This window comes from Nanorana parkeri, unplaced genomic scaffold, assembly GCF_000935625.1.
Source record: "Nanorana parkeri isolate BGI_ZX_2015 unplaced genomic scaffold, ASM93562v1 scaffold200, whole genome shotgun sequence".
NCBI classification, from domain to species: domain Eukaryota; kingdom Metazoa; phylum Chordata; class Amphibia; order Anura; family Dicroglossidae; genus Nanorana; species Nanorana parkeri.
The window spans coordinates 1,273,080-1,293,432 of NW_017306468.1; the positions used below are offsets into that span (position 1 = coordinate 1,273,080).

A 20,353-nucleotide genomic window follows, 5' to 3' on the forward strand; every position below is an offset into this window, starting at 1 on the left:
GGGGGGGATCAATTTGGTTGCATCATCAGTCTTTTAAACTTACATGCACTAGACACCAGGGATATAACAACAGATATATTATCATAGTTTATGTTTTACTCCTAAATGCCTTCATAAGAATTGTCTCTAAGTTGTCTGTGTCTCTTAAGTCTTAACTGCGTTCCAGTGCAGTGCGATTGCAAAAAATTGTGCATGCCGTGTTATTCTGAAGTAAACTTTATGTTTGTAAAACTGTATTTGTGTATTTTATTTTAAATTAAGGATGGCATTTTTTTTTTTATCCAATCGAAAAAAATAATCATTAGTTGCAGCCCTAATAGTATGCAAATGAGAAATATAACACCTATATAAAATAGGCGTTATCCCAATTTGGCTGCAAAAGTGAAAATACATTTTATTATGACCCTATGCCGAAACCCTCCTGTCTAAACAACGCACCCTATAGCGGTGGTCAGGAACAACATAGATAACAACAAAGATACAGTCGATGCATACACATTGTCAGGCCATGTTGTTTTGAAACAAGATGTATTTTTAATCAAGTAAACCCCATCATATCGGCATCTTTCATGGCTGCAGGCCAAGTACCTTTTGCATGTGAAAGCATACCTGTAATAAAAAGGTGGTCTACCTCTAATAAAAGGTGGTCTATACTTGCTTTTCCAGCAGTCCATTTGTTGATAAGCTGCCTCTTTCCTTCTTGCAAGCCGCTGCAAGTATTCAAACGGCTGGATGGGTTTCCCTATTGCGCGCAGTGGTTCCTCCTGCTAGCTGGTACCGCCTGTAGTGACATACGAGACAGTGGGAATATCCATCCAGCTGGTGAAATGCTTTCAGTGCCCAAGGAGAAGCAAAGATGCCAACAAATGGGCCACTGGAAATTTGTGTATAGTGTTTCTTCTATTACAGGCATGATTTAACATACATAATGTACTCCTTCTGCAGCCTATTGAAAAGGACAATATGATGGGTTGACGTAAATCTTATTTCCAACTACATGGGCTGACAATATGCTTGCATCCATCCTTGCTGTAAGGAGGGGGGTTGTTCTGCACTGAGCTAAACAAAAAATCCCATCTCCAAATATGCATAACATGGCAGGACACCAAGCATGCCCATGAAGATATCCTGAGGAAAGAGAAGTCTCAAAAAAAGAACATGGTTTGTGTAATTGCCTGGAACCCAACAGACATCTTGCCTGCTGTAGAGGAGCACAGTACTAGGAAGAGGCATTGGCATGAAAGAATAATTGTTTAAAAGGAGAACTGTGAGGTGAGTGCTTTTCTCGGCCCAGTAGATCGGGAGGTGAGCGAACACATACCGGCGTTCGCTCACCTCTCGATCCTGTCACGGCTCTCTGCCGTGGCAGGGGAGGGGCTGGACTCCCACCCTAAGGAGAACTATGGGGAAAAGACTTAACCCCATAGTTCTCCTTTAAATCTGTGCTCATATGAGTGTGCCTCAAGTAATATCTACAGGCAGTCCCCGGGTTACGAACAAGATAGGTTCTGTTGGTTTGTTCTTAAGTAGAATTTGTGTGTAAGTTGGAACAGGTAAATTTTTTAAGTAACTCCAGCCAAAATATTTTTTTGCTTTGGATAGCATAGGGAAGGGTTTTACCCCCTGTAAAGTTTGTTTTGCTGTGTGTGCCCGTGTTCAGAATATTTCACCTCAGTTTCTGTGACTGACAATTAAATTTGGAAAATTTGGGGTTGTGGTGGAAACAAAGATTGGTGATAAAGCTTCAGTGGAGACACCTTTTCCCCATGATCACTCTTACAGGAGTGAATTTCCCTTACTAGGGGTAGATTTCCTTTCACTTCCTGTTGTCTCAAGGACAGAAAGTGAGATTAAATCTTTCTAATGAGAATACATACAGCTGAAAAAACCTCACAGTGACCCGGAAAAAGAGTGCTGTCTGCATATCTAACAAGAGCCAACTTCCTGTAATGTACGTACAGTACTACAAACCAGACCCAAAAAGGCGGGCACTCCTCGGCGGCACGAGTGTGGTAGCATTACAACTACCCTTGATGTACAGTAATAGCCTCCGTTTTTAAGTAGGAGTCGTATGTAAGTTGGATGTATGTTACTGAGGGACTGCCTTTACGTTAAAATCTTGATTGCCACTCCCAGCAAGTTTCTATATGAGGGCAAATGTGATCATGCACGCCAGAGGCTATAGAATGTGGACCACGTGGGCCCTTCAAAGTTCGCTTTAAAATAAAGACTTCAATTCAGGAAGAGGAAAGTGGTATTAAAAAAACCATATACAAACAACTGTAAAAGAAGCATACATATTTTGACTGGCACCCAAGTTAACAATTACTACAAAGCAATACATTTTGCTGGTTTTTGGATATGGTCGGACAAGAGACCTTACATTTATAAGAGCTTCCTTCTAGGTAATTCATGCCATACATTTATGACCCTTGCTGTTCCATTAGGCAAGAATTTAAGCTTATGCTCAGTGAGCAAGTTAATCTTACTGCTAATAAGTGGTAAAAAAAACACACAACAAAATTATCAACATTTCTTGAATAGCACTACATTTTAGCTGAGCCAGCGGAATTAAAATGACATCAAGGAATAGTAAATGTTCATGGCGTGGCACAGGATGAACAGGGGGGAAAAAAAAAAAAATCACAAACTTTTTTTAGTTGTGATAAATTCCCTAAAATAACTCTACAGAGATGGTTCTTTAAAATGTATAAGGGAAATTTAACGTTATTTGCTTGTGCTTTTTACATGGCAGGTTTCTAAAAGTTTTAGGTCTTTACAAGTGATTAAAAAATAAATAAAATAAAAACACTAGTCGTGCAACTATGGTCATCTATGGCTTCAGGTACATTTCACTCAACAAGAAAGTGTGTTCACATTCTTCTACAGGAAAAAGTAGGCTAGAAGTCAGGAGTGAGTAGAAAAGAGTCTGTTAAGACAGAAGACATTGGACATCAGAAAGAGAAACGCACACCACCATACAGAGTCCACAGAAGCTCAGAAGGTAAGGGTAAGGCATTGCTCTATAGAGTTCATGTGCAAACACTGGAAAAGTATACTCTTCAGAAAAACACAGACAGGTTTCCTCCATTTATAAAATATAGAATATGTATTTATAAGGAGGATTTCTCAGTTAACAAAAAGTGTATTGTGCATGATCGGTCACTTGTTCAAGTTTTGGGGAGGCTGAATATTCACATTGTGCATCAGTATACAAGAGATAATCTTGGCATTGATGATAAAAAAAGGTCAGTGCTTTACTGAGGAGTACTGCTATGCCACTTTTCTCCCCAGCAATCATCAAAAAACCAAACACTCAATTCATTGACAACATACTTGTTTTGGGGCATCTGCGGAGGTGGTGTGAACTTCAGTACCTCGGAGTCCATTAGACTCAAAAACCACTGTGGGAACAAGGGGTCTTGTTAAACAGAGGAGCATTGAAGCTTGAGTTAGTGTGTGTACATCATTGAGACCATTACAGTTTAACCACATTAAACAGGGAAGGGAGGAGAAACAAAAAAAAAAGAAGACACCAGCTACTTGCCTGTGGCCAGTACATACCAATTTACTGTAACACTTTCAGTGAGAGTGTGTGCTAATGGCAGCCTAAGGCCACTGCCCTTTTTAATTCAGATTTTGGTGCTGAAGAAAGCAATCACTGACAACATTAATTATCAGTCTGTGTATAAAGGGACCCTCTACTTGCATTACTTACCATTTGGCCTCTGTCATTTCACATCAGAATGCCTTATGTATGCATCATTCACACTTCTGCACCAAAGCCCACTAGTCTAAAGCTGTCATAGACTGCTCATAGCACATTTCATCTCTACCTAGTTCAGTGTAATAAGAGCAACAAATAAATTGGCCTAGGTTTAAACGCATATTAAATGGCTGTGTTAATTATGTTTCAATTATCACTGTCGGGACTAGAGAGGGCATTTTCCCATAAAGGAAAATGTCATAAGGTGAGAATGGAGATGATCATGTAAAACAGGGGTTAATGATATGCAGAAATGAGTAGCTACATATCGGTGTGCTTGTGGCAAAATGAATCACTTGCATATTTATTCATAATTATTGCCGTCTTTTGTTAACCTTTCCCATCAAAAAGAAATTCTTCTCCTGAATCACCAACAGGAACGAATAGCTGACACGTCTCAACAGATGGCTTTAACTCTTTGGCAGCCGCAGGAAGTTAAAACTCAGCCAAGATTGAAATCTCTTCTGCTATTAATACAAAGTCCCTTATTAGGACAAAAAAATCTAATTAAATCCCATCACAGCCCTACAAACTATTTCAGTTCAAAACCAATACAAATTTCCCTTTGAATTCTGAAAAGACAGAAAATGCAAGTATATACATAAAGCCAAAGCAACAAACAGCTATTTTTCAAGCAGGTTAGTCTTGCAAATAGTACAAATGTTGACATTTTAAAATAGAGACAATTAAGAGTAAGATCTACCTGTATGGGACCTCATGTGGGTCCTTAAATGGCTTGGCTGGGTAAAACACTTTCCACACTCGATGCAAACATAATCTCCTTGGCGTGCCTGTGTCCTAAGCAATCCTTTGGTTGATAGGAAGGAGGAGGGAAGAAAAAAAAAAGAAGAAGTTGAGAAGAAAACATTATGCTGGAAGAAAACATCATTAGTATGTCTAATGTGTCATTATGTGAGGCTACCTTCAGGCCCTAGATGACAACTGTCAGCCTTCATCTGGGCTGGGGATGACAAACCAGGCACACACAGGACTGCGAAAATGCATAAATTACATTGAATTAAAAACCGCTCCCCGTGATGTGCCCGCACCAGGACTGGCATGTCAGGTGTGCGCTTTTCAGAGCAGCTGGATCCACTTTTCAGCCATCACCCAGCTTTGTCAAGCAGTGTATCAAGCAAATCAAAGTGACTCCAGCATGCCAGAGACTAGTCACATGGATAATAGAAAATGAGTAGAACCAGAGCCCGCCTGTCCCCCCTGGGCTGATGTACCTTGGAGATAAATGCAGAGTGAGTGGAGCCATCACAGACTGATCAAACCTTTAGCCCTTACCTATCTGCCTGCTGGTGCTGCTTTGACCCTAGACCTGCGAGGCACAGACTAAAGACAACTGAGAATGAGAGTGTCTTTCTGGATGCTTTGAGACAGTAGCAGCATTAAAGTCCTATTTCCTGCCTTTAGTAAACATGTTTTCTGGGCCATTAGCATTTGTGGAAAACTACTCAGACCTTCCTTTTTTTAAAGGTCAGTTTACAACATCTGACTTAAAGGGCTAGCTGTTGTCTTTGCTGCTGATTGAGAAAGACATGTCTGACTTTTAGTTTTCTTCTGAATATTATTTGATGCTGTTAAATAGAATCCCCCAGAAACAACATGCTGTGTGCTTCCAGCTTGTTTTAACACATTACAAGATCTGTTCAGTGTTTCAGACTGCATTTGAGATGAATCTTGCTCAAATGACTTTCTTTATACGAGAGTGAAAGGTAAAATAAAAAAATAGGATAATTTATGCAAGACATGGATGTAATGTATATCTTCTAACTTGCAGGTGGCTTCTAATAGCTCATTATTAAAGCACTGTTATGATAAAAAAAATGTATGATGACGTCGGAACATACATCACTGCTGAGTTTTCTAATGCAGACAGAAAAACAGAGTAATATAAAGAAAACAAAAAACACAACACTCCTTTTTGTAAGGGATGGTCCATACGCTGTGAGAATTTCCATTAACTGGAATCAGCAGAAATTCTTATAGTGGGTGGCCCTGGCAGCTAGACAGAAGTCGATTCTTCAATCAAGTTTTGTCGAAGGAGAAGGGGACTAAAAGCTTAAGCAGAACAGTGACTACAGCCAACGCACCAGGCTGGGGTCAGAATAAAACAGCTACAACGGGAGATTCCTCCATCCACATGTTTAGTGTGGATGGAGGAAATTTCTCATGTGTATGGCCAGCACTATAACAATCCTTCTTTGATTTCCGAGGCCAGAATTAAAGCCTTGCGGTCTTGAGTTAGACTTAAAGTGACAATCAACTCAGGAGTTAAACCTTAAAAATGCATTCAAGTACCCTATTAACAAAAATGTAGCTTATTTGTGTATCACTCCGCCATCGAGCCTCAAATCCTCTCTGAATTCATGCTGACACTGTCCTTCCTTCTGAAACACCCCCAAACATTATATATCATCTGAAAGCCAAGACCCTGTAGAATGAAATGGTGGCAGTTGCAAATTTTTATGTATGCACGATATTAGCGCAATTCCAAAACTTAGTGAAAAATGCACTTAAATGCCCAAAAACACAATGAAATACCCATGTTTTTTTATAGAATATAAGAGATAATGTTGCAACGAGTAAATAGATACCCAACATGCCCAGGTTAAAAATTGTGTGCGTCCGTGAAACTGCGACAAAATTCAGTACCCCAAAAAGTCCATAGACACCGCTTTAAAGGACCCTAAACGGTCATCAGTTTAGAGATCCACAAATATTGGCCCTTGAATTATTGCTGTCATTTAGGCGTGCACGGCAGTACCCAACATGTGTAGAGCGATCGTCGTTTTCATACGTAGGCGCATCCGAGGTGTATTTATGCGAAAACACGCATGCTCGCGGGGGCCTTTAAAAAATGTTTTTAATTATCTTTTAATTTATTTAATTTAGTATTATTTAAAAAAACTTTACTTTAATTGCCATCACATAAGGGGGCTTACAAGCCCCCCATGTGATAGCAGATTGGCAGTGACAGGTACTCCTTTAAGGTGATACTGAGGGTCCAAAACCCCTAGTATCACCTTTCCACTTTAAATAAGCTATTGAAGTGCAGATCACACAGCTATGGGGCCGGAAATGATGTAACCTGCATCTCTCCCAGTCTCATAGTGCGGGGAGTTCTAAAGTTCTAATTTTTATATTAAACTATTGTCTCGAGTGCCTAAAAAACCCCAATCTCCAAAATACCCTCTTTTTTGCAACATAAAACCAGGAGTGTGGCACTCTCCTTTTAAACACCGTTTCTACCCATTCCCCCTTTTCCCCATTTAAGTATCATAGTGCGGGGAGATCATCGGTGAACGACTGTTCTACTCCACAGCTTCCCACCGACACCGGAGATGCCAGTCCCAGGCTCGTAGGAGGTCTGGCGACTCGCCTGACAGCTGAGACGCCAAAATCACTTCTATTGTAAAGCCGGCCGTCGACTTTACAAATGTGAACTGAGACCCAGCGGCTTTGTCTAAACGGGCCCGCTACCAGTGAAGTAGCCACCACATCTAAGCCATTAAAGGATATCTGTAGAGAGAAATATGTAGTTTGCCACAGCTGACCTCTTTCCAAAAATGCTAATTGCTAGGCTGTTTATGGTGTCCGTGTTATTTTAATCATTGACCTGAAACAAGCATGTAACAAGTGAAGACAGAGCTCCTGCTCTGAATACTTATTCCATGTCAGTGAATCAAAGTATTAAAGCTGCTGGTTCAGCATTGCAGCCAGGTATTTAGGGCAGGTCAGCAAAGGCAGCCATATTTATTTTAGTACAGGTTTCCTTTAAAAGAGATTACCAATGCAAGAGAGTCTAAGCTACCTGTGTAATAGGCCCCACTTATAACCTGAACATTACTGTATAAAATGCTGATAAAGCTAAAATTATGCCCGATAGAGATGTAAAAGCAATGTACAGTGTTTTTGTATATACTGTATTTTCAGCAGTAGAATAATACACGGTTTAAAATGGTTTTCTTTTTAGTTGGGTAAATAAGAAATATCACATCTGGATATTTCAAACATATCCTTTGCAGCCAGTAGGTGGGATGCTAAAGGCTGCAACTGCCAGTCTGCTGCAGTGATTTACTGTTATGCTATGAATACCCTGTCTTATTTGATCTATTCTGCTGTTCAGGTCACTTCACACAGCTGAAGGAGTCAAAGAAAGGACATGTACCCCCTCGGACATGCCACCCCACCACATACGGACTTTTACCTAATCAAAAAGTAAACAGGCAGTACCGGGAGGTGAAATTAGCACAATACTGGTACCCCACCCTGCTCTTTATTAAATGCATATTTGCAAAATGATTTTGTACTGTTATATAAAAGTTTGGCATATAAACTTTTAAACGATAACGATGCTTTGAAATTAGGGTGAACCCAAGCACGTAACCACCTCCTCTTCCTCACAGGAAGTTGGACTTGTGCCTAAATGGTCGAAAACCATGCTCAAACACAGTCATGGTATTTCACGGTTTGAGAAATTAATCCTGTCTTGGGGAGAACCATGAAAGGCAGGATTGAGATTTACTTCGGGGGGAGTTTCCTCTCGCTTTTTACTGGGTGTTTAGGAAAGAAAGCAAGAAGCCTGTCAAATGCTTGTAAAGCAAAAAGTAATTTGGTAACAAATTTTTTCAAAATAAAATTTTCTGAAGAGTAAGGTTTGCAGTAAATGTAATACAAATTGTGTAGCTTAAAGGAAAGAAAGAATAGTTCATATATATTTCCCCTGGGGCTATTTTTGTTGCATTTAATGCCAACTGTTTAGATTGTAAGCCCTCAGGGGCAGGGCCCTCCTTACCATCTTGTCTTGTATTGGGATTGTAATGTCTTTTTTATATTGTAAAGCGTTGCGCAAACTGTTGGCACCAGGCCTTAGGATCGTCAGTGATCCTGAGGGAATGCCAAGTGACATCAATCTTGCTAGACATGCACATCTGTAGCTGGGTTTAAGGTGAAGCCAGAGCTTTCATTTCGGAACCCCATTTCCATATTAAGTTTACAGAAGGTTACATTTATTAGTTTAGTTTGAAGCTGGACTCCATATCATCACTGATAATCTGACGCTTTCCTCGAAGGTCTAGTTTACACACACAGCAAAAGAACATATTTGCAGAGCCATTTCAAAGCTCACTGAATGCTCAGTGACCACACTGCACTGTATTTAATATGGTTGATAAATGTAACAGTACTATGCTATATTGTGGGCACAATAGTTTGCATAAATAAAAAAGCAAGGCTATCGGCAATCTCTGGCCAGCGTCTCCATCCAGCACCATGGTCTAAAAGCCTCTACAAAAGTCCACGAGCAAGCATGCTGACCACTTTCCAAACACTTTGCTGGTGTTTTAGTGTGCCATAGCGTGCAGATAGATGGAGGCATTTTCTATATATTAGGACAAAAGAACAAATGTGGTTTGCTGCTACTTGGCTTTGAGGATAAAAAGAGGTATGTGGAGCCATGTCTATTGTCTGGTTGTGGCTCTTCTGTCAGGTTTACACCTTTCAAGCAAAACGTTTTTATGTAACGTGTCAAATACACCAACACTTTATTATTGCATATATGCAAGTGATTTACAAACTATAACAGTACAAAAACAGTATAAAACATTTTAAAAAGGTAAGCTAATAAGGCAGGAAACGTGCAGGCCAGCTAACAAATTTTTCAAGTAGTACAGAGTGACCTATACAAAAGTTCACTGACTGCTAACCCTCCACTTATCGGCAGATGTGTGGCTGCCCCCAGATATTTAGATAACTTTGGAATGTCCTAAGGATTCATATTATAAAGCCAAAATAGCAAGGTTACAAAACATTAAAATTGTACAATTCATTTAGTTTGGAGCTAGATCTAATATCATTACACATATTCAATGTCTCAATTTTAACAATTCACCATTTTAAAGCAGAAGAAATTAATTTACCTGCATTATCCAAATTATTGTTATTGGCTCCCCAACTTTGGTACAGTGTAGCTAGGTCCTTTGGAATGTAGGTCTTAAAAATATTTAAAATGTCTAGTTTCTTTTCGTGGCCCTCAGGTGCTGGTTCTTGTTTTACTGGTTGAAAAGGCGAAGAGGCACCCGTTGCACTTGACTGAGTTTGCAAAACAGGGCTTGACTTGGATCCAGCACTAGAGTTGGGCGCTGTTCCAACTTCATTTATATTCTTGGCCTGAGATTCCCTTTGAGGCACTAGAGGGCTCTCCTGTTTAACATGTGGATCTACTTTATGAAATGAAAATTGTGGTTGTGACAATGTGAATTTGGTTTTAATCGCATCAGGCAAAGAAAGTTTATTTGGAGATGCATAGCTATGCGCTCCCTGGGAAATTAGGTATTTTTCAGCTTGTTTACTACTAGAAGGCTGCAGAATTTGTCTTGATACAGATGTTTGAGCGGGTGTGTGACTTCTGCTGTAGCTTCCAGCTTGGGTCAATTTAGGGCTTGAATCATGCTTTGTCTTTGACAAAGGCTGTTGTACCACAGAACTGTATTGCTCCTGGGCATGTGCCACCTTGGGTTGTCGTTGTGCATTGAAGCTCATTGATTTAGGTCCATTAAACCCACGAGATCCACCAGAAGCCTTTGAAGTGTTTCCCATTGTTGAAGGGCTGCCTTTAAGTGCTGAAGGCACATTAGGCATCTGAGTACGTGTGAACCTGGCAATGGGCAATGGTGGACAGTCTTTGCCACCAAGTGCTGGAGGGGGACCAGTGCGTCCGCTTCTGACAAGAAACAGCACACTATTTTTCAAATTTTTAAACCCATTTTGTTGAACCCACTGTGGAGCCATGGAATTACAACTGACTTTATGCCAAATTCTTTTGTGCATCCATAAAACCTCAGGATAAAAAGTTTTATGACTACAATAGGGACACTGATGAATAACCAACGCAGCCTTCATAGATTCAGTAGCACTATTACTACAAAACTCATCTCTGCTTGATTTTTCACTTAGATCCAGTGGAATAAGACCTTCTTTAACCACACTGGTAGCGTCTAGTGCTGAACGTTCCTTAAGGAAATCAAGTGCCATTCCGTTTGGATGCATTTTCTCAGATGCCAAATGCTTTTTCGTGTCAACAGTCTCAGCGTTATTTTGCACCACCGATATCAAGGTACTACTGTTCTGGATAGCTTTGTGAGGGTCTGTGTTGTAATTGAGAGCTGGTACTTTTAAATCAGAAGAAAATTCGCTTTTCACAAATGGAGGTCTTTGCACATCCAATTTACTCTGGTTATCTTCACAGTTGCTGGTGTCTTCAGAATCAACAGTTTGGTGATGGTTGGTTTTCAAAATCTGCATGGGAATGTCTTCACCAGAAAAGTCGTGGTGGTAGGATTTCATTCCTAAAATCATAAAGAGTAGATCAGCAAAATGATAATTTTACATAAAGCATAAAATTATTATACACAAAAAATTTGACCAAACCTAGTATGGCAATGTAGCAAAAAGCTTTATTTTTTTGTTCTTACAGGAGGAGTAATGATTATTTAGCCTTAATTCCTGAGTGACAAGTTGTTCTAAACAGCATGCAACCGAAAAATCATACTACCTAAACAAGAAGTTGAGGTAAGGCAAATGGTGCACTTTGCTGCAATATACTGCTGTACTTTGTAAACAAGGATGCTTTATTTTGAGCTTAATCCTAGTCACTGTTAGTACTACATTTAAAGATGTACATCTATAATATGAGATTTTCTTAACCCACAATAGTGCAATTATGCCTGTGTGCCTTTGCCAATACAGTTAAATTGGCTTCAGTTCTACTTGCATTGAATGGGGGAGGGGCTGACGCCGCTCAGCCAACCAGTCAGCTGTTCTATTTAAACAGTAATCCTCTTTGGTTGAGCTAATGTACCAGTGCTTCAACATTTGCCAGAGCTCCCTGCACATGCAGGAGCCCAGATATGCAGTAGGGGGAAAAAGAGTGAACCTATGTTTACTTTAAAGCTTCTACACCCAACGCAGTCAAGTAAAAACAGACACCTGAAGGGTGCCTATATGCACATTCACATACTTTGTAGAGGACTACCAGAGACCTGATGACCAGAGAGCTCAAATATACAAAGTACAAATTCGGTTCTGTGATCATTTATTAACCAGAGCAAGGATTATGAATGTTGTCAAACAATAGGTCTACTTTAAAACAAACCTTTCCTGAGACACATTGGGGTAGACATTGCCAATCCCCTTCTGACATTATTTTGCTGGTAAATTGATCACCGGAGTTCAATAAGGTTTGAGTCACTAACCTGAAACAAGTATGCATCTGTAAAGTAAGGCATCGCTATCTGCATGCTTGTGTGACAGGTAAGGGACACAAAAGACTGAAGCAAGAGGGTAAACATGACATCCAGGAAACCAGCATTTGCAGAATGAGGAGTAGCAGTGGCAGCCTCTGCATGCCTCTCAGGAAAAAAATAAGTAGGTGGCAACAGTGCTGATAAAAAAATTTTTTTAAATGCTGCGTTTGGATTTTTTCTCTATCCATCTTATTCATGCAAACCTCATTAAATTACAAAGCAGTGTGAAAATTAGTTATCTGTCTACGCCATTAACATCTCACTCTTCCGTTATTGCATTCAAAATACACCATACAAAATGTGATAAGAACCTTCAATGCCATATGCTGAAAGATTAGTATAAATAAAATTAGAAGTCTAGAAAGCATTTGTACAATTAACAAATTACACATACGGCTACAAAAATGTCTTGGTTTTTTTCCAGGAAAAAAAAAAACGAAAAAATGATTGATTTTGGTTTGTTACTTTATGGATGAAGGTTGGAGCTTCCTGCACCAAATTTGACAAGAGATGCAGAAGATTGCCTAGTGTAGCTGGGAGATTCTGCTCAATCGTGGCTGCCTTCCTGCTTCTTTTGATCAGCTTTAATATTAAAGTGCATCTAAACCCCAACAATGAACTCTGCTCCCTTTTGGCTTACTAAATATACCATTGAAAGTGTTTTGTTATAGCAGTTTTAGAAGTGCAAGAAATATGTTGATTCTGCCAGAACCTGTGTTCTCTGACTCTGTAGAAAGGAGAGGTTATGGGGATGAGGGGAAGGGGGGTTAAGGAGGGGCATGTGTCCTTTTTTAATGCACCTGAAATTAAATAGGCAATGCTGACAACAACACAGCAGAAAAGACACTTCACGACTCATGTTCATGGCTCACATTATAAGCTTTCTTCATTTTTTTTTATGAACATTTTATTAGGCCTGAATCCTACAAATTAAACATTTTCTCCACAGGAAACTCAGTCTGGCACCAGTGTCTAATTGTAAAGCAGGCTGTAAACAGCTGCCCCACTGCCTGTGATTCTGTGTAACACAATCACTAAACACCAGCTCTGCCTTTACACAAAATACACTTTGGGGGGGTTGCCACTATGAATACTAATGAATGGGGGGGGGGCTCAGGTATAACTTACACATTGCTTGCAGAGCACAGAGGCTGCCATTTCCATGAGGATATGCAGAGGAAAACTAACAAGAAACTCAAGTTTGTGTTCATATACAGCAACTGGATATGTCTGCTTCATGTACACAGTGTACATTGCTGGCATGTTTTTTTTTTTTAAATGCCTCCGCAAAAGGTGGAAATGGGCTTCAAGCATGTTGTAACGGGATAAAACATTGGGAAATGTGCTTGTATGAACCTGTGCGTCTTTGGTCCCCTTCCTCTTAGACTATATGCTCATTTGGGCAGGGTCCTCCTCACCTACTGTTTCTGTATGTCAATGATGTTTGTCAATGTTTATTACATGTCTTGTCTAAACGATTGTACAGCACTGCAGAATATATTAGCAGTATATAAAATGATTGCAATTGTATTGCAGAGATGTGCTATTTGTGTGTTTTTGTTTATTCTGCCTTGACATATGCTTTAACGTGACATTTACCTTCCTACTACAACCAAGACAAAGACGTTTGACCATCTCCAAGATACATTTTACAGATATCCATCTACACACACACACGGAGCTTTTTCTTCCCTGCTAGGATAGTAGGCATGTAATATGTAGTGAGAAAATTACAGCAAAGATCATTCATGACAAAAACAAGTGAATACTACCAAAACAGTGTTTGTTTTTAAAACCAGCACACACTGTGTTTTTCTGCTATCTGCTATTAGTACCAATTATGGTAATTCTGTGGCATCCACACTGGTATGAGTGCAGTCTCTAAAGGCCTCCAGTAAGCTGAGAAGGGATTATTTGTGGGAGGTATGGCCTTTTCACAAGATCAGCTTTATCTGTAAAAGGCAGCTATATAGAATGACTCTGCACAGGACCTATACAACACTGTGTTGTCAAGCTTCTCTATATCAATTTTATGACTGGAATTGCTTTTACTTAGGCACTGTGCCTGAAATGTGTTAGACGGCATCAACAGAACAGCAATAGCAATGACCCCATAAGCTGTGCAAAGAACAGCTAGAGCTTTAGCCTACTTGTCTCATTTATGCAATTTATAACTGTTCAAGTTGACCCTCGTCGCCAAAAATGGCCTTCTAATAAACCCTTTTGCAATGTCCATTAATTAATAACTAGAAAACGTGTTATTTTACTGCATTCCACTTATATGCATGTTTGCATTAAAGAAGTTACAAAAATACTCAACAATATGTGGGACCAAAGTAACTTCATGTAGTGCGACAGACAAGTTTCTCAATTCCTTGGTCCTCAGAGCATTAGTGCTTGTATTTCTCTGCTCTCTCAATGCTTTAAAACTTACTAACAATGTAAATGTATGTTCTGGATAATAGAAATTCACAGTCTGAGCATAAATGGAGTTCAGGGTCTCAATGCTCACACAGTATCTGCTACAAGCACTCCAAACTAGGTTTCAGCCTATTATCATTAAAGAACTACGAGGTGAGTGATTGCCACTCATACTCATAGTTAAAGCTGACTTGTGACAAAGAAGCCGTCACAGGTCGGCTCTATCGATCGGGAAGTGAGCAGAAACATGGCGCCGATCCGCTCACTTCCCCATCGTCTTCCTGCAGTGACCGTCAGTCACCACTCCCTGCAAGGAAGATCTGTCCCGACTGTGGCGCTCTCAGTATATCACGGGCTGAGCTCTGGGTCACGTGAGGAGGATAGTATAGTATAGTTCTCTTAACTATCCACCAATGATTTTGCTGGTAATATGTCAACACTAGTTACCTTTCTGCTGCTAATAGTTGGCTTAGTTTTTGGCACTGGAGGTTTACCACAATTTCGATACACAGATTTTCAGTATGAATAAGGTAATCTGCAAGTGTTTCACATTACATCTGCTAAACTTTTCACACCCAAATAAGTCATTCACTGACCCTTAATTGCAGCCTAACCCCAGTGTGCCTCATAGAAGTGTGTTGGGCTACACAGAGCCCTGCCATGCCCCCACTTCCCTGTCATCCCACAATCCAAAGTGCCTCTATCCTTTGAAATAAACACTGCAAGAGCCTGTCCTACTCTTGTTAAGAGCGACAGAGAAGGGTAACAGTCTACCAAACTCTCTCATATGTCATCTAGAGTTGTGTCAAGATGTTCCTCTCTTTCTGTTGATCTCTCAGGGGGCCTCTGGTTCTGCAACTCTATAGGGTTACATGACAGCCGAACTCCAGCAAATAAAATAAGCTCGGCTCGGAATTGAGCAGATGGACTATTAAATGTAAGCAGCCCAGAGTACATACATTTCTCGCTAAACCACAACAAATAATGCATGCCTACTTTAAATTGCAAGAATCTGAAAACATTCAGGTTCTCATCACAGCCATGCTGAAAATCATGCTTTTTGATTCTGGTTCTGTAAGCCCCCACCCCCCCTCCTCGGATCTCCTAGGGTAACAGTTTAGAAAGAAGGTTGATTTAACTCAGCTGTGAGTTTCATCAATCCTATTGAAATTAAAAACAGAATTTTAAGTTTGTATTTTTTTGTGAGAAGTGTATTTTTGTCATTTGGAATGAGGCTTTGATGTTGGCACACAGTATTCTGTTATCACCAAACATAAGGTATGCATTTCCTTTTTAGCTTCAGTCTCACCAGTCCTTCAAACATTGCTTCGCTAGAGTCCTAGAACATCTTTATGGTATTTACTAGAGATGGGATTTTTTAGTGAAAAAGCAGTGGTTTTCTTTATGATAACCTCCCACTGACATCATTCTTTAAATGTTCTTCTTATTCCTTATGAGGTCTTCTGAAATTTTTTGGGATTACTCCATATTGCATGTTGTAAAAAGAAGGCAGAGTAGGCCAAACTAATAGCTCTATTGATTGAACAACTGACTTCAATTTATCGAGTATTCAAGTTGTCATTATTGCAGATGTTAAAATACCCTTCCCATTATAATATAATTTGAATCGTTTATTGAAATAGGTAAAGGCAATGCAAAATGTTAAATATATTTGTTAAAGCAGCTCTACAAAAAAACAAACAAAAAGAATAAAACAAAAGGCAGCCTGCAAAAGGTGATAATTGCCCATCCCACTGGCCATGTGTCAGATCTCTCCTACAGAGTAATGGCCTTCTGCAGATTTTTCACCTCCAGACACTTTTGGGGTGTGCTGGAGACCTGGTCCTTACGGTGAGCTGTGGTTCCATCTACCAGCCCCTGTCATCACTAAGGGACACAATGGTTATGTAGGAACCAGTAGATAGGACAACAGCGTGCATGCTTTAGTCGCTCCCAGGGGCGTAGCTCTGCAAGAGAGAATGTTTGAGGAGCAGGCTGCTTTCTGGAAATAATGTTTTTGTAGCAACAGTCACTTTCGTACAACTCTACTTATTTAACATTACATTTTAGGTGAAGATGAAATACAATTTTAGGAGAATTTTATCCTGAATGCCCAAAACAGTTATATTTTTACACATTATTGTTTTGGGTACTAAACACTGCAATGAGGGAAACCAGAAAAGCCACTCTACACTTAGCAGTCTGGGTTCATGGAGGGCTTCAGATAGATGAGCAGTGCTGTCAAGGTCCATTCTCTTCATCTTTGCAGTGGCTGTGTTACCCAACACTAATTACAAGGTTCATTTCCATAATAAACCAAAATAATACCTGTGAAACTACTTTTTGACAAAAAGGAATCCTATTTTAACAGCAGCAATATTACTTTTTTTACACTACATACGTGAAAATGTGGTATGTTGAAGAATTTTTAAGTTAAACTGGATGTCATTTTTTCCCTTTTATTTTGTAAAATGCTAGCAATCACCATCCTCAAATTATACAGAAGGAAAAAAGAATTTGGGTGTGAAGTTACCTCCTTTTATCATTAGTTCAATTAGAAAAACAGATTTGAGCAGCCACCCATTTAAACCGTAAACAAAGAATAAAAAAAGGAAATCATGGAATTCTACTGCCACTTGCTGGCTGACTCCATGAACAGCAATTTAGAAACAATTCCAACAAACTCCTGGCCAACCTATACAAAAATGGGGCTTTATTCTTTTAAATAATTGTATAAGTTATTGACTTATTAATTTGCATTTGGTCATACTGTAAGTAAACATTTAATAGTTACGATATTTTCAGGTCTACTTTTTTTGTTGAATACAAATCTGGATAAAAAAAAAGCTTAATAAGGGTATCTGCTTAACTTGGGTTTTAAAATTAGAAGAGAGACACTAAAATAGAGTTAAGAAATCAAGTAATTATGTATACAACACTTGGCAGAATGAAAACAGAGCTTTAACACTTGTGCATTAATTTCCACGAAAGCCTGCTGAATAGCAGCATAATTATAAGGCACCTATTCTTTGCAGTTGTGTATATATATATATTTATTTACCCAGTCTGGAATTTTACATGTAATTCAAAATATATAAATATAAGGCATAAAAATACAGATATGCCATAAATTTGGGTTTGACATAAGACATTTACCAAAAGGTTTAACTTTTTGCCTTGGCAGTCTTAAAAGAGAAATAAAGCCAAACCCTTTCTGCCTTTTTTAGGTCACAGGAGTACATTTACTAACGTAACCCAAAGTCAGCAGATAACAGGCTACTTACTGCTTGCCATCTGCTAACAGCGCAGAGCCGTGCTGCAACAAGGGAAGGATCCCGACATTGCCTGGGTCCACATGGCTGCCTGATTGACAACTAGCTCTGTAGAGCAAGAGCCAGCTGTGCCCGTCCCCTCCAATGAGTACTGGAGGAAAATATTACTAAATCATGGGCTGTCTCCCTGTGGGCACCTAGTTTACACATCTCCCCCTAGATTCAATAGGTTTCACAAAGAAAGGGGGGATATAAGGGTTTATGGAGGGGTGTGAATGACCGTCTAAGAGAGATATATTAAAAATATCAAAATTTATTTTGTTTTAAATATTGTTAAAAATGATACATTCATAAGTCAAAACAAAACAAAACAAATCCCTGCATAGGATATGTTTGTATATTCACCGATACAATATATGGCTCTAAATATCCAAATATTCATACATATCATGATCTTATTCACATATTTTCCAAAAAAATAAACATTTTTTGTATATAATAGTATTGTCCTTAACGTGGCCTATTAAGATAAGCCACGTTAAGGACAATACTATTATATTCAGAAAATGTTTCTTTGTATATATATGCCTGCTGTTTCTTTAGCTGTCTTCTAGAAATCTTTGACAACTCATTGTTCAGCATTCTCTAGTTATGATCTTAGTAGTGTGTGAAGTACCAGAAAAGGTAGTGAAAATGCTGAATTGCTTTGTAAACTATTTTCCTGGCTGCTGGAATATCCACATATTTTGAAATGTAATTTTAAAATCATATTGTACTTCCGATTGTGGCTTTTAGGTTTTTTTTTTCATTATTTCTATAACGGAATCAAATTACCCCTCTCCTCAAGGAGGTCATTATACTGGAGTTTATAGCAAGCAAATGTACTAAAAGTGCACGTGTGTTAAATAAAACTACATTGCTGTAGTTTTTGTTCATATACACATACAGTATTCTCCTTGGTAGGGGAGATTTGCTGTAATCTATAAAAACAGAACTGTGTTTTTTGCTATTGATTTGTATTTTACTGTAGAGTCCTGACTTCTCCATTCTGTGTCATGCGTAGTGTGTCTTCATTAGCCCCACACACTATATTATCCCTAATTTTCAGGCATTACGATTTTCAAAAGTTCCCAGGTATGTAAATAGGAACCAGTATAACAAAGATGGCATTTGGTGAAGGAGTAACTTAAGTTTTCCACAGTCATGCATATGACGTCCACTAAGCATATACTGGGCAATAAAATGTATGTGGTACTATAATCTACCATCTACAGGAATACTAGCTGAATAGCTGGGTTATAACTTAACTGAGGTTTGAGATATATTCAACTATGGACAAAAAAAAGGACCATTGGCCACCCTTCCCGTCTTCACCACTCATCCCTTGCCCTCTGTTGGTGGCCAGGTCACGTGCACTATGGAAATGCATGGCGCTGTATGGCCCAGCTGCCTGCAACACAGCAACCAATGACATGTGACCAGCCTGTCTGAACTATGGAAATGCATTACGCTGTACAGACCAGTCACCTGCATCAACCAATGATGCTGGATCACTAGGTGCCAAATAGAAGATGTGAGGGTAGAGATGAATGGAGAGGTAGGAGGAGGAGGAGGAGGACACACACAAAGTGAGTGAAAGTGGCACAGGCTGGAGATCACATACACAGAGAATGGAGCCCAGCCATACTGCTGCACAATGCCCACTGCAGAGTCCTCCAGCCCATCGGAAACACTTTTGAGTACCACTAATACCCACCTCACCAATTCCGATTTGGTGTGTGTGTGTGTGTGTGTGGTGGGGATTTGGTTTACAATTTATGGAAATGGTTGCCAAAGAGTAACAGGTGAAACAAAGGTTGGGAACCACTAAGCTTGTGGGTTGCACTACTCTACAGTAGAAGCCACTAACTAAAGAGATGAGTGTTTTTTTGTTTTTTAAAACTTCTTCAGTAAACATTAAAGATGAGCAAAAAATAAAAATCAATTTAGCTTTAGGGGTACAAATGTTTTAGCCAATTTGGGGGAAAAATAACTTTTACAATTGTTATTTAGGCACATTTGTGCTTTTCTGCATGTATACCACTAGATGGCATCTCTGTACATTTTATCTAGGCTTGCTGTTAAGAAAACCTGCCCTATACTTCCAACTACAGTGCATGTTTTTCAGTTGATCTATCTGCCTGAATGAACACCCAAACTATTAACTGGTGGTGGGGTTTGAAGCCTAAAACAGTGGTTAAATGTTTGGCATCATTCTAAAACTAGTTTTTGTACTAAACTAAATCAAATTATTTAAAACTTCACTGTACAATTATTTCACCATCATTTTCTCCTCATGAAGTTATAAAATGTTATCTTATTGCTTCGAGAAAGCAAAAACTTGGAAACCACCGCTGCTAATTACACACACACAGGTGAGTGTTCAGACAATCACTCAGACACTCCCTTAATTAGATTTTTTGTCATCAGAAAGGCAACGCAAGAAAAAAAAACAAATGCTTTATAACTAAAGGTGCCCACACACCTTACAAATATCTGCAGATTTTCTGTGGTCAGATGGAAAAAGTGCAACAGATTGG

The 20,353-nt window shown here is 39.3% G+C and overlaps 1 protein-coding gene across 1 annotated transcript in view; it reads right to left on the bottom strand.

The window, feature by feature from the left end:
• ZNF516 (zinc finger protein 516) overlaps positions 1-20,353 on the bottom strand; it is a 34,598-nt gene that overhangs the window by 8,551 nt on the left and 5,694 nt on the right. The window contains exons 2-3 of the mRNA XM_018555534.1: positions 9,697-11,124; positions 4,470-4,574 (exon numbers count right to left, since the gene is read on the bottom strand). Coding sequence (XP_018411036.1) covers positions 4,470-4,574; positions 9,697-11,124 — 1,533 coding nt within the window. The remainder of the gene's footprint in view (positions 1-4,469; positions 4,575-9,696; positions 11,125-20,353) is intronic.